This window comes from Fusarium subglutinans (assembly GCF_013396075.1).
Source record: "Fusarium subglutinans strain NRRL 66333 chromosome Unknown NRRL66333_c0000054, whole genome shotgun sequence".
NCBI lineage: Eukaryota > Fungi > Ascomycota > Sordariomycetes > Hypocreales > Nectriaceae > Fusarium > Fusarium subglutinans.
This window is the reverse complement of record NW_023502117.1, coordinates 270,929-285,337: the sequence shown is the minus strand read 5'-3', so window position 1 is coordinate 285,337 and position 14,409 is coordinate 270,929. Positions and strand designations below refer to the sequence as shown.

Here is a 14,409-nt window from a genome sequence, read left to right as displayed (position 1 = left end):
AGATGAGCTACCTATAGGGCACAAGGGGGGGAGATGTCCAGGGGCCTGAGCCGGCACTTGGCTTGTGATAGACTGATAGCAAGTGAACCATTCATATAAATGCTGGAGGTAATATCATGACATGGCATATGCAACCGATAGAGATCAGCAGGACTCCAATTGTATATGCTGGAGTGGTATGAGGTTAGCCCAATCTTAGCCTATATCTCCCAGAGTCTCATAATGAATCATAATGAATTTGTCAAAACGTAGTCTAGCCTTATAAAAAAGAGAGAGAGACAATGGAGCCTTTTGACTGGGATGTGGGGAAGGTTGCTCCCACTGTAACGCAGAACAGGAAAGAGAAAGGGCAACGAAAAATCGGTGAGTAAATCGGTGATGGATTGTCGGGACGAGAAGGCCGAACGAAGCTGGTGGAATGAAGAGGGTTTGATTGATTCTGATGGATGATGCGAGGTAGGAAATCTGAGGAGCAATCAATGTGCAAGGAGCAGGGAGCAAAGAGCCAGGAGCAAGGGGGGGCGTGCAGGGACCAGACACGGAAAGTCAGTCAGGTCGTTGAGTTGGCAGGACCTTCGCTTGCAGCCAAGCCGCTGGCCAATGACAGCCAACCGCATGGTAAACGCGCGCGTACTCGCTATACCCCTTTCAGCAAAGCGTGCGAGCCCCAATTGCAATCATCAGGCATGAGCAAGGGCTGATCATCTGGGCCGCCAATGGCAGCACATTGTTCCCGCTATAAATCAAGGACCTCCCCTGCTCGGTTCATGCTTCTTTGGGAAGACGAGTAACCTCACAGGGATTGGTGCCTGCTTAGCGTGGTCCCGACAGTCTGGTAAGCTAAGCTTTTTAGCGTCATCACTAGCTTGCGGCACAGAGTGCTGAATGGCCGGCAGCGGGGCCGCATTTCTGCACCAGGGCGGGCCACCCTCTAACTCCGATACCCCTGCCATCTCTCAAGCGCCGCGAGGCGCATGCCATGCCATGTTATGTTATGGGTTGCATATTGAGCAAGACAAGTGGGTTTGAACTTGCTATTAGACAATTAGTCGTGTCTTTGTGATCATTGCTCTGCCATTCTAAATACGTACAGTATGAATCGTGCTGTGTAGACACTGCGTCGGTTGTTGTACATAAGTACCCAGCCAGCCTCAAAACTGAATCGAGTTGGAGCTGAGACTGATTGAGTCAGGTAGCCGGGGTATTGTCGGCTTCAGAGCATCATAATCCCCGTTGCTTTTTTCCCGTCCGTCCAAGACGAGCCCTGCAGTAGCTGAAGGATAATTAATTAAACAAGCTCGTCTTAGTTGAAGCGAGCCCTCTATACACATCTATTTTCTGTCAATACATAATTAAGCTGTCTGAACGTTGCTTGCTGATGCTGTGCAGCGGCGCCATAGCTCGGCTTTTGCTGAGGCCGGGTGGCATCCGCGGACCAGGGGAAGAGTCGACCACCTGTCATAGGTAGACGGTACTGTACTGTACTGTACTGTACTGTACTGTACATACTGTCCCGTCCTGTGCAGTACATTCATACGTACAGTCAAAGCTTTCGATCCAGGTATGTACACACATATGTATCGCGGTAGAACGTCGTTAATTTATGACCCCCAGGGGGAGCACGAGGCAACCTTTTAAGGCTAACACTACCGTCCATTTTGCGGCGAGGTTCACATCTCAACGGCTTCGCGCTACACGCGGTCCTATCATGGTCCCAGGTAGCGCGCGTATAATATCAAGCTTGTTGTTGGTTATAAAGTTCCTTCTTGTCGTTGCGCCAAACCAAAGGCCAGCTCAGCATCCAACCGGCCGATATTACAGACCTGCAATTGTTTCATGGATGGTTAGTTGGCTTAAGGAATCTTCAGCATGTGCGCAAGCCATACAATGTACATAGTGTAATGCAATGTAATGCAATGCAATGCTCCGCTCAATACTCTCTACCACCCACCCACACATGACAATGAACAATGACATGGAAGGCAGGCAATCTGCCGGCGAGTGCCAAGCAAAGTGGTGGAGTCGCTGGGATCTGCCTAAGCTGTTGCAGGCATGGTCACTTTGTCTTCTGTCATGTCGTCTTTTTTGGGCCTTTTCGTCTCCCATGTCCGTTTCCGTCTCCGACGCCGTTCCGCTTTCGCTCTTGTTTTCGCTGCTTGTCGACCGGGAAAACAAAATAGCTTCGAGCCTAAGAAATAGGTTGAAATCTATTCTGTCCATTTTTTTCTTTTATGTCGGCTGAGCTGTTTGGCTATGCTGTGCTGTGCTGTGCTGTGCTGGCCTGGCTTGGTCCGGCCAGGCCTCACCCAGCCCCAAATGCCCTCCAGCAGACCCCTGCTCCCACTTTAGATCATCGCGTCTTTTCTTATTCTCTCACGTCTTGACTCTCTCTGTATGTATTCCGCCCTCCTCCTCCACTAACATCCCAGTATCGTATGGGACGTCACTGGCGCACCACTTCTCTCAAAGCTGCCGATCCTCAGATCGATGGACGCCAAACGGCCCGCACAAGATTATGAGTTCCCGCGTTCCTGTACCTGTCTGTATCTATTCCTGCTGACAGCCCTTGTTGCTGTCCGTCATACATTGTTGTCGTCCACAGCTCTGGTAACTTGGTCAGACCAAACCCAAGATGATTTTGTGACCAGTTAACTCACTGGCTCATGTCTACCAAGAAGATGATGAGAAACTCACTAGAAGCACGGCTCATGGATGTCTGCCTTCAGGTAGCGCAACCTGGTCCAGCTTCCCACCTTTCTGTTTGTCTCTTCCCTCTTTACAGAGAGACCAGACACAAAGGGTCCTTGGCCACTCTTGTCGCCCCCACCTTGCTGCGTTTCCTATCGCTCACATATTTTCTCTTTTGCGTACCTGGTCAGTGGTCGATGGCCCATGTCATCGTCTATTGTCAAGGTCCAGGTTTAGGGCCCAGGTCCCCGTTCTTTTCGTTCTCTTCGGGCATTACTGATTTCTCGTCCCCGTTAGCTCAGCCTGGCCTTTTAGTTTGGCAGAGACCTAATACCTATACTGCTCTTCAGCTTGCCTCGCCTTTCCCTCTCGGGGCATCCGTCTCTTTTCTGGCTACTCGTGTCGACCCTCCGTTTCGATACGTACACAGTTGACGGTGCAGCATAGCCCATGATGTCTTTGGCCTACCACACTATATATTATAGTCGCGGTTCTGAATAATCTGTTTATCTTTCTCTTCAATTCCATGATGTATTCTCCTCTGTCGTTGGTGATCCATTTCAGACCTCAGAGGTCGGCTCCGTGTGGGATGAGAATCTAGTCAAGTCGAGTTGAGTCGTAATCTCCTCATCACTTGCTAGACTGATAGCCAGAGATTGCCATTACATACTCTATCCAGACTGTCGGGTAGAAGACTGCTCCAGACCGCATGCGAGACGGTGGTCGTGTGAAGGGGAATTTGCCTGGTGGAAAAAGTTCCAAGCATCCCTGACTCACTGACGAAAGAGTGACAGTCTGGTGAAATCGAGGAAGCGTCCGAAGAAACATCCGACTCTTTTCGGTGTTGTTTTCAATCCATTTTCCCATCCCATCTCATCGTCTCACACCCATAATGTGCGCACTGAAGCTGGATGTGATGGATGGAGGGGATGGTAAACCAACACCCCCCGCCCCATATTCTTTCGTTTTACATGCCCACACCCTTATCCACGCCAAAGTGAAAGCCAAATCCAACGCCACTCCCACTCCTATACACACCCTTGAAGCCGCGATGGTCGCGATGATTCCCCTCCATCCTCTAAGCCATACCAGTGCCATCTCCACGAGCATACCATGCACGTCCTCTGTTCTGCTCTTAGTCTTTCTCTATTTCCAGCCCGTTTCGTTCGCTGCTTTAGACCCCTCGGCGGCTATTGTTATGCACGACAGCTCCAGTACCTTGGCATCGCGGAGGTTACTGAGCCCCGAGCCCTCACAGCTTGAGCCCTCCACTTCCTAGGTTCAAGGCAATGCCAGGCCGTACCCATACTGTACTTGGGGCTTGATCCCTCTGCTCGACACCCCCGGTCCTTCCCCCATTTACCCCTGGCACCGAGGTATGTCTCTGGCTCGTTCATATCGTCCTGGGCTTGCCCAAAGAACGGCTCTTACAAATGCCCTGGTACTTCGTTGCTGTTGTCCCTCAGGCTGACCTCCATGTACATCAAACCTACATACACTCCAACGATCTGCACTCCACTGCTCTTCATCTCCAAACACCATTTATACAAAGCGGCCGGCCCGTCTGTGACCCCACAAGGCTCTGTTTCCCTTCAACTCATCCTTCCTGCCCTTGCACTCTCTTGGCCTCGATCTTTGACCCCCAGGTCTTCAAAAAGCGGCCGCGGCCAGAAAAGGCTGATTTGTCTTGCACCTCGTTCTTCCATATCTGCCTCGCCAGGTCTTGATACCTTCTTGAAGTATCTTGGTTTTGGGTCATAAATGTGCCATTATCAGTCTCGTTCCGAATCTTGAACTTGCAGCCACAGCATCAACAGCTCTCCACCACTCACAGACACAACCATTTCTGCTATTCAGCCCCGCCTATAACATAAACCAACCGATTCGGACTGCGATTGTCCAATCCCCCAACTTGATACCCACATGATCATGGTTGAGCAGCAGTATATTGCCCCAGGTCTACCCCAGCCGGATGGTCTTTCGGGAGCTCCCAGTTTGCACGACTCAATTCCAACAACTGAGACTTCTCCTTACCACGATCTGGCATCCTACTCATCTGTAAGTCGGCCTTTGTCCGGAGTGGACATGAACTTGGCAGAGTCTTTTAAAGCACTGTCATAGATCTGAAGTTCTGGCCCCAATGGTCCTTTTGTAAAACTGACGCTTGTTTTTGCAGGTTTCTTCACCTTTCAACAGCATCTCTGGCCAGTGCGATCCAAATCTCTTAACTCCTATCTCAGTCGTGGGATCTCCCCCTTTGCACGGCGTGTCAAAAATTGCATCGCAATATCCTCCGCCTCCAAGCACACCTAATCAACACCCTAGTCCTCCTGGGAGTTCCAGAATGTATCATCAACAGCAGTGGGCAGGACAATTTGACGTTAATAGCCAATCTCCACAAGCGAGTTCGCCCATGACCTCTCAGGCTCCGGTCGCTGGGGGTGAATTTCTTCATGCCAGTTATGTCCATGATGGACGTCGAACCCCAGGACCCCCAGAGCCCTATATGGGAGCTTTTGGTGTCTCAAATGGACCAGAACCACAACCTATGAGCAACCCTTATTACGTCAACATGGCGCCTCCAGTTGAACACCAAGACCACATGATGATGAGGGACAGCCATCACATTCCAATGGGCATGCATCATCGTGAAATGGCGCCTGCTCCTCTGCTGGCCGAGCATCATCCACCCCAGTACCGCCGAAGAAGCCCAGGAGATACGGGACTGCACGGTTTACCTTCAGATGTTCCACGCTCCATGACTGGATCCCCTCGTCGAAAATCTGCCCTACACGCCCCTGGCCGTGTCAAAAAGCGCACAACTAAGAGGCCAGGAGCCTCTAGAAGTGCAGCTGTTGAAGAGCCCGTCGACGAGCACAAGAATTGCTTTGGAGAAGAGGTCCCGCCAACACTCAAGAGTACCTGCCCCGATGAGGAGCGCTGCATATTCGAATCTCGCTGGCAGCACCGCAACCAAAAGGGTCAGGATATGTGGGAGAGCATCCAGAGCGACTTCAAGAGTCGTTTCCAGAAGTGCCCCGGTAAGGAAATGCTTCAGATGAAATTCAAACGAGGCCGATCCAAGTACATTGATTGGTTGACCAGAGATGTAAGTTATTCAGGCTTCAGAGCCCAGAGAACTTCGCTAACTGTTCTTAGGAGGACTTGCTTCGAGAGGCTTATAAGATCGTCGAGAAGAATCGTTACCAGTCGATTCTTGACACGTTTCACGAATTAGGGGGTTCCCGAAACATGCGATTGAACGCCAGCGACATAGAAGTCAAAGTCGTCAACGATCTAAAGCTTGAGGAGGGGATTTACATGGAGTCCTATGAGGATCTAAATATCAGAAGACGACGCAGATCGGTTCAACCAAGGAAGCGCACTGGACGCAGGGATGAGCACGACGAGATGATGAGTGTTGGATCCCACAACACTCACGAAGATGAGGTTATGAACCAGGTGCATGGCATTCCCAATATCAAGATGGAAGAAGATGGCTCCGGAGGCCACATGATAAACGCACATATGTGGGACCAACAAATGAAGATGGAACCGGGAGCAATGCCACCACAAAATGATCGCATACATCCCTTGATGAGATTGAGCCCAACACAGACGATGTATGGAGGACGCAGAGGGTCGTGATAGGAAAACCCATCTGACTTGATTTCGAAAATGGCATTATAGACAACTTCATCTTCCCAACGAAGAGCCCCTCATTTTTTTGTATTTTCCATATAAGAGTCCCTTCATATACCCCAAGGAATTATTCAAGATAGAGCTTCGTAAAGAACCCGGCATTTTGCATGAGAAGGAATTCCGCGTCGTGCCACGTCTCCCCGATCCTCTTGTAGACCGTATCTATGTCTTCAATGCTTCTGAAGATATTGCCAGGTTTGAGAGGTAGGTGTGTGGGCGAGCGGGAAGTCAAGTGACTTGAGTGGCTTCACACAGAATCTGGGGTCAGACTTTTGAGACAATATCTGGTTGGGTGCTCTTAAGATTGGCGATTTTAGAATTGACGAGATGGCGTGTTTCGCTGCCACAAAACCAAGGGGGGAATGCGAAAGACCTGGAAAGACTGAGAAAGGGGGCGGAGCGTGAGTGAGACAACACATAGCTCGTATTGACAAACTTGGTCTTGTGTAGACCCGACAGTCTGGAAAATTGCGCTTCAAGTAAATTTGATGCTCGCTGCAACTTGCATGTAACTGGCAGACTGGGTTCAGGTTGGCAAGGATTCAGGGTGCCCTCGGAAGCCGGGAGGGTGTCGAGACAAGCTTGACGGGGCCTCCTTGAGCCTAAACTAGTGGCCCCGTTCGCGGACACCCTTAACCTAGCCGCCAGGGATCCAGGTTTCTAGCCCCCCGATGCAGATCACGCCGTTTGACAGTTCGGCAATGTCAAACCTCAGACGAGACCGATAACTGGCTGACGGCCTGCCTTTGCTTGACCGCCGCAGTTGAAATATGATGGAATATGACAGTAGAGGTATTGTAGAGGTTTATCTCGGGAGAATAGAAACCCAGGAGAGAATTTTACCAAATATGGCGGAAGTCGAACCATTCGGAGTCGTGACAGTAGAAGCAAGCGGGTCTTTAGAAAGTATGTCAAGACTGTGAGCACGAAGTTCTCCAGTTCAGGATGTAAAGGCTTCCAAGGCAGCGAACCCCGATTTGTCAGCTGTTCTGATTCGGTATTTTGACCTGCTAATTAAGGATATGGTTGATCTGGCTCCTCGGCAATACCATAGGGACTTAAAGAAATGTGGTGAGGGTACTTCCACGTTTTCAATGTTGGAAGGACCAGCGATTGTTCTGCATGATACTCCAGCAGATCATATTGCACTCTGAAAAAGAGGCGAGTAAGAACGCAACAGTGATTGGACTGCGCTATAGCAGTGGAACGACAAGATGTGTTGGAGTTGCAATAGGAAGCTGTGTAAATCATCATCTCTCGGTTCTAATTTGAACAGTAAAGTCATACTATAGGGACTGTATGGCGGAGACGGAACTTTGGAGCAGTATTGCCGGACTAGAAGCAAGGCAATCTGAGAGAGAATGCAGCTGTCTGCTGAACCTTTCATGTCGGACCTCGCTCTCATCGCATCTCCAAGGGTCCTTGGCTTGCTATAGTAACCAGATATAGCTTAGGTCAAGACTCAGCGGAAACGAAGATCCCGATGACGCGCTAGGAGTCACTAGCAGTCCGCGTGGCTTGCCGTTAACAATGAATCTATCCTGTAGCAGAGGATCTTCAAAGGAACTCAAGTGGGGACTGAACTGATTCTGTCTCCCCGAGCACAGACAGGACAAGCATACGTTTCGATCCCTAGGCGCCTTGAGTATTGAGGGCCAGAAAGTTCACCAACGAGTGATCACGGACGAAGGGGGCAACGCCAGCCAAACCGCGCTTGAGATTATATTGTGCGTAATGGTGTGATGAGAGATAACGATTTGATGACTGGAATCGAAACGCGTTTAACGTTTATCGCTTGAGCAGTTCAAGGCATAACCAACGTTGAGTTACAGCCAGCGCTTCAAATGGCTGGCCGATTGCCGCTTGACGCTTCAATATGGTTAGATCAACAGTGCGTTCATCCAAGGGACCCTCCCAGTTCTCGCTTTAGCGCCAGGGATGTGACGCGCAGGCACACATGGTGTTCCCATCATGACCTCTTATCTTGGCATGGACTTGTGTTGGCTTCGCGTATTTTGGTTGTGATTTAGTGAGGTTAAGCCTTCGGAGAAGGCGTCGAAACAAAGGAGTTAAGAGGGGTGAAGATGTGAGCATGTGGCAACTAGGTAGTGCTGAGAGAGAGTTTTCTGCTTATGAATGATGGATGTTGTTGGCTCGTCGTTACCTTAGTGCTTGTGTTGCATTGAAGTCCCAGGGTGTGTTGTAGCATTGACGAATGACAAGGAAGGTGATCTTGATGACTGATGGGGACGAGGCTACCATGATCAAATTGAGTATGTCCATACAAGCACTGTTGAGCTGCATAGAAGGAAAGTAAAGATAATATTTTATGGGACTAGAAGGTAACCTCCAGGTCTGTCGAAGCTATCCAGACATTTGACTTCGCGGAGACTCTGTTTGGGAAAGAGCCGCTGTAACACAAAGCAAAAAAAGGAAATGGTCGGGTGAATTTTATCTCTCGCGAGGTCTGATTGGACCGCGGTTCATAAACCGCCGCCACAGAAGGCCAGCCACATGTGGCACGATGATGACAGGAAACAACTGTCACCACGAATTCGTGAGGATTCCGTCTCCCCCAGACTTTCAAATCGCGACGCCAAGCGTCTGTCGCGCGTCATATTCGAGGCGTTCCGTATATTACCTGTATGGTTTACAGTCGGTTTCGCTGTTCTTAGGCTTCCCTCGATGAGCCCAGTAGCTCTCGAGCGCCATTTCCCCCTGGCCAATGTCTTGGAGGCCTAGGCATTGGCTATTCGAGCCAGGAGGCATGATGTTATTGGTCTGGGTGCAGCTCCTGACCTGGGCCTCACTATCATGGACGGCTCAAGCAATGCGGCAAGACCACCTTGTGCGGTTGCGCCAACAAACAGTTGATATGTTCTATCATGGGTTTGGCAATTACATGAAACATGCATTTCCTGAGGATGAGGTTTGTCTAGTGTCGCAACTGATCACCACTCAAAGCTGACTGTACTTTTTTCACAGCTTCGACCTTTGACGTGCTCGCCCCTTACCCGAGATCGAGAAAACCCCGCCCATATCGGACTGAACGATGCCTTAGGAAACTACTCCCTTACACTCATCGATAGTCTATCGACACTTGCCATCCTCGCTGGAGGACCCGAAGATGCGTCAGGGACAGGATCGAAAGCTCTGAGCGATTTCCAAGATGGCATAGCGGATTTTGTGCGACACTATGGTGATGGTCGACCAGGTGTTTCGGGCCAGGGTATTCGAGCGACTGGATTTGACCTCGACAGCAAGGTTCAGGTTTTTGAGACCGTAATACGTGGATTGGGTGGCCTTCTCAGTGCGCATCTTTTTGCCATAGGGGAGCTGCCTATCGACGGGTATACTGTGCAGCCAGCCTGGGCGACCCAGGCGGATGATCCTCTTGAACTGGCGCCTATAACCTGGCCGAATGGTTTCAAATACGACGGTCAACTTTTAAGGCTGGCCCTCGATCTTGGACAAAGGCTTCTCCCAGCCTTTTACACAGACACCGGCATTCCGTATCCTCGAGTCAATCTTCGGCATGGGATTCCTTTCTATACAAACTCACCCCTCTTTCGTCACATGGAGGGCAAGCCTGAGACTGTTTCAGGGGAGATCACTGAGACTTGCAGTGCCGGCGCTGGAAGTCTTACCCTAGAGTTCACGGTTCTCAGTCGTTTATCAGGAGACGTTCGGTTTGAGCAAGCGGCCAAGAGAGCTTTTTGGGCAGTGTGGGGACGAAGGAGTGAAATTGGACTCGTCGGTAACGGTCTGGACGCAGAGGGTGGACAGTGGATAGGGCCACACGCCGGAATTGGTGCTGGTATGGACAGCTTCTTCGAATATGCTTTGAAGAGCCACATCCTGCTTTCAGGACACGGCATGCCCAACAAATCAACCACAAGTCGACAGAGCAGCACTGAGTGGCTCGATCCCAACGTCCTCCACCCTCCTCTGCCTACCGAGCTACAAACATCTGAGGCGTTTTTGGATGCATGGCATCAGGCGCACGCCTCTGTCAAGCGATATTTGTACACCGACAGAAGTCATTACCCTTACTACTCGAATAATCATCGCACAACTGGGCAACCATACACTATGTGGATTGATAGCTTGGGTGCCTTCTACCCTGGTCTGTTAGCTATGGCTGGCGAGGTCGACGAAGCCGTGGAGGCAAATCTTGTTTATACTGCTCTCTGGACGCGATATGCCGCTTTACCTGAGCGATGGTCCGTTCGCGAAAACACTGTTGATCAGGGGCTCGGTTGGTGGCCAGGCCGTCCCGAGTTCATAGAGTCAACATATTATATATACCGTGCCACACAAGACCCATGGTACTTGCATGTCGGAGAGATGGTGCTTAGAGACATTGAGCGACGATGTCGTGCTCCATGTGGATGGGCTGGTCTTCAAGACGTCAGAACAGGGGAGCTCTCTGACCGCATGGAGAGCTTCTTCCTTGGTGAAACCACAAAATACATGTACCTCCTCTTCGACCCAGGCCATGCTCTCAACAAGGTTGATGCTGCGTTTGTATTTTCTACAGAGGGTCACCCCCTCATTATACCCAAGCGCAGCCGCCAGGAGCCGACTCGGCAACATTCGTTATCGAAACGTGTCGCACCAAAGAATAACACAATTGATGAGAACTTCACGCATTCGTGTCCGGTACCTAAAGTTCCAGGTCTTTCCGGGTCAGCTACGGCTGCTCGCCCTGATCTTTTCAGTGTCGCACTATTCGTCGACTTGCACAATACTCCCAATGTCCACGGACCCCTTGAAGCCGTAGAAGTCTTCGATCGGAAGAAAGGGCATGTAACGAGATATAGAGCTAAAACCAATCACACGATGTTTCCGTGGACTTTACCGCCAACAATGCTGCCGCAAGACGGCGTATGCGCCGCACCCGTTGAGCGCGTCATGACATGGATAGAGTTTCCACCCGGTGACACGGCAAGCTCGCTTGTGTCTCGTTTCGGGACGTCTCTCGTGTGGTACAGCCACAACGGACCAACGGTCCGCAACCTTGATGGCATGCGGCTTCAATTGGAACAGCAGAAGGGCGGCAAGGTTGCAGATCGATACTGGAGAATTACACACGCGGCAAGTAGGGAGCTTGGTCGTCACGAGAATGTTTTCTTTCATGCGGAGCATGTGAGATCTTACAAAGACGATGCATTCACTTGTATCCGACGAAAGGACATTGTTGAGATTGACCTTCTCCTCGATACGCCAGAGAAGTCGAATGCTAGTGCTCCAGCACCCGCCCAGGGCGTCAACGTATCCAGCGAGATTCTTCCGAGTCATGCGGCTCTTCCTTCAGAATCACTTCTCAAGTCGCTTCTCCGTGCCGTGAGCTCCGTCTTCGAACCCGCATATACCGATCTCCCGGAGACGGAGACGGATGGTCCCGGGCCCACTATACTCCGTTGGACGGCTTATACATCTACCGGCCCCGGCGCTTTTCCTCTGCCGCCCATTATCGATACACCGATGGTCGGTTCACCCAGCTATAACTCCCGCAAGCCCATCGCCAACTTTCCTTGGAAAACCGTCTTCCTAGGTGGTGAAGCATGTGGTGCCCCCTTGCCCGAGTCATCGTCTCGTCAGCATCAGATAATTGTCATTCGTCGTGGCGGCTGCTCATTCAGCGAAAAGTTAGAGCGCATACCTAGCTTTCCGGCATCGCCACACACACTACAACTTGTGATTGTCATTGACGAGGGCGACGATTCGGAAGAAGGCCCAGATGATATTGTTCGCCCCCTACTGACTACGGCACAAGTGACACCCCGAGGCATGGGGCGGCTCAACGGTGTGCCTCTCGTTCTTATGCGTGGGGCCAAGGGTGATTATGAACGTTTCGGTGAGGCTAAGGGTGTAGGCATGCGGCGCAAGTACGTGGTGGAGAGTCAAGGGATGTTGATAGAGAACGCCATTGTCTTATAACGAACGCATAGAGTTCATATGTATGTCTCGGAGTTATTTTTGGTGGCCTTGATCGTCATTTTTGTATATTGCTGTTTTTGATAGCGTACGATACCTTCGGGCTTTGAGGGAAACAGGGAATAGATGTCTCTTTGTATGATACGTTTAACAACCAAAGCCTTGCTTGTAAGCTCAAGTTGAGATTTATAAACGTAGCTTAGAGGCCTACTCATAAACTCGAAAATTACAATCCTGACTGTAGGTGGAATGATGCCCCTGCAAGACATGTTATTAATGTCTCATGATGGCAAAGCAGCCAGAAGGTGGGCAGACAATACCAACGTTTATGATTATTAGTTTGCGATCTTTCTTTATATGGCTATATCAAGGTATCCTCCAAACCCCCATTCTATATGCGCGAACCCGAAAAGACTTTTGCTGTTGTTGAGTCGTGAAAAAGCCATCCACAAAACGCCAACCAATATAGATCTCACTTAGTAAAATAAGTGAATTGCTGTAAAATTTGGTCACTACCGCCGCCAACACTTCGAAAACAAATAGAGCAAAAACAGACTCTCCAGGTCTAACAAAAAATTCTCACAAATGCGCCGCGATGAGGCACACCAGAAGTTGATGAATGGCCCGGCATCGCTTTATCGCTGAAAGTGGGATCGAAAATAGAGGAAGCCTGGCACCAGCCACTTAAGCATCTTCGAGAAGAATCTTGACAGGAGCATTGCCGAGCTTCTCTTGGCCGTTTAGACCAGGGATCTCAAGAATAAACAAGTATCCAATGACCTCGCCCTTGAGCTGCTGGACGAGTTCAGCTGCAGCCTTTGCAGAGCCACCTGATGATTCATGTCAGTTATGGTCCTATACGCCTCATGGATACTGCTTTGCATCCAGATTTACTCACCCGTAGCAATGATGTCGTCCACAATGAGGACCTTCTGACCCTCACGGACGGCGTCTTCCTGCATCTGGAACAGATCCTTGCCGTACTCTTTCACGTACTCAGCGGTAGCACAAGGTCCAGGGAGCTTGCCCTGCTTGCGGACAGCAGCAAAGGAAACACCGAGACGGAGCGCCAGACCAGGGCCGAAGAGGAAGCCACGGGCGTCAAGGCCCACGATAACATCGGGCTTGGTAGGAAAAGCTTCGGCGATCTGAAGTTCGAGAGCATCGACAAGGGTGGCATGGGCGGTTGGGTCGGCGAAGAGAGGCATAATATCGACAAAGTTGATACCCGGGATAGGGAAGTCGGGGAAGCTTCGCAGCGACTTGCGCAGGCTTATCTTTGCACCGGAGAGTTCGGAGGAACCGGCGGCGGAGGAGGAGGGCTGTCGTCCCGAGGCATCTTGGCTAGCGACAGCGGTAGACGTGGTGTTGTTTATCGCTGAGGATGAGTTGGTAGAGGGGAGGGGTTCTTGAGCGCTCATTGTGGAGGGAAAAAGAGAGAAGGAGGAGAGAGAGAGGGAAGAGGCAGGGTAGAAGAAGGGTAGAAGAAGGGGTGGGAGGGTCGGTAAAAAGAAGGAAGGAATAAGGGGAGAAGGAGAAAAGAGACGAGGGATACAGGGCAAGGCAAGTCGGGCGGGAAAGGGTGAGCGGAGGCAGTTGCCAGGCACAAGCACAAGGAGTGGTTTTTTTCCCTGGTAGGCACCTCAGGTAAGGAAGGTAAGGTAGTCGGTGGTCAAGCCGCGTCGGAAGAAGTAGTTACAGTGGTTTAGTGGTAGGCGGAAAGAGAGTACGAACGAGGTACGTGCTCCGTCTACGTGAGTTACTTGGCTGATTTAGTACCTGACGGGCAAAACAGTAAGAGGCAGGTACGAGCACAATGGAAGCGTCTAAGGTAATTTTGTTTTGGCTGTGAACCTAGGTCCTACTATCCTAGGACAGGGCTGCCGAAAGACGGCGACGGATGCGCACCTCAACTTCAGTGAGTGGCATTGACGATGAGGAAGGAGGGGTGCAACCTAGGCATGCCGCAGGCGTGCGAGGGCTTAGTGGGGGAATGGCGGGCAGGTACGATTGAACGATTGGGAGCGAGGGGGAGGGGAACCCGACAAGGTCCCATTGATTTGGAAGCCTTCCAAGGGG

General features: G+C 50.8%; 3 protein-coding genes across 3 annotated transcripts; 2 read left to right on the top strand and 1 right to left on the bottom strand.

Annotated features, from left to right (window-relative positions):
* Positions 1 to 4,617: 4,617 nt before the first annotated feature.
* On the top strand, positions 4,618 to 6,598 carry FSUBG_5531 (uncharacterized protein; the record flags this gene model as incomplete). Its single annotated transcript, XM_036683638.1, has 4 exons — positions 4,618 to 4,746; positions 4,865 to 5,797; positions 5,848 to 6,311; positions 6,379 to 6,598. 4 exons carry the CDS (start codon positions 4,618 to 4,620, stop codon positions 6,596 to 6,598), a joined length of 1,746 nt encoding a protein of 581 aa, XP_036539043.1.
* A 2,667-nt stretch (positions 6,599 to 9,265) lies between these two features.
* On the top strand, positions 9,266 to 12,333 carry FSUBG_5530 (mannosyl-oligosaccharide alpha-1 2-mannosidase; the record flags this gene model as incomplete). The annotated part of the gene is made up of 2 exons (XM_036683637.1): positions 9,266 to 9,319; positions 9,376 to 12,333. The coding sequence occupies 2 exons, from the start codon at positions 9,266 to 9,268 to the stop codon at positions 12,331 to 12,333; spliced, it is 3,012 nt and encodes a 1,003-aa protein (XP_036539042.1).
* Positions 12,334 to 13,014: 681 nt separating this feature from the next.
* Positions 13,015 to 13,751, bottom strand: FSUBG_5529 (adenine phosphoribosyltransferase; the record flags this gene model as incomplete). The annotated part of the gene is made up of 2 exons (XM_036683635.1): positions 13,015 to 13,160; positions 13,229 to 13,751. 2 exons carry the CDS (start codon positions 13,749 to 13,751, stop codon positions 13,015 to 13,017), a joined length of 669 nt encoding a protein of 222 aa, XP_036539041.1.
* Between the last annotated feature and the right edge of the window lie 658 nt (positions 13,752 to 14,409).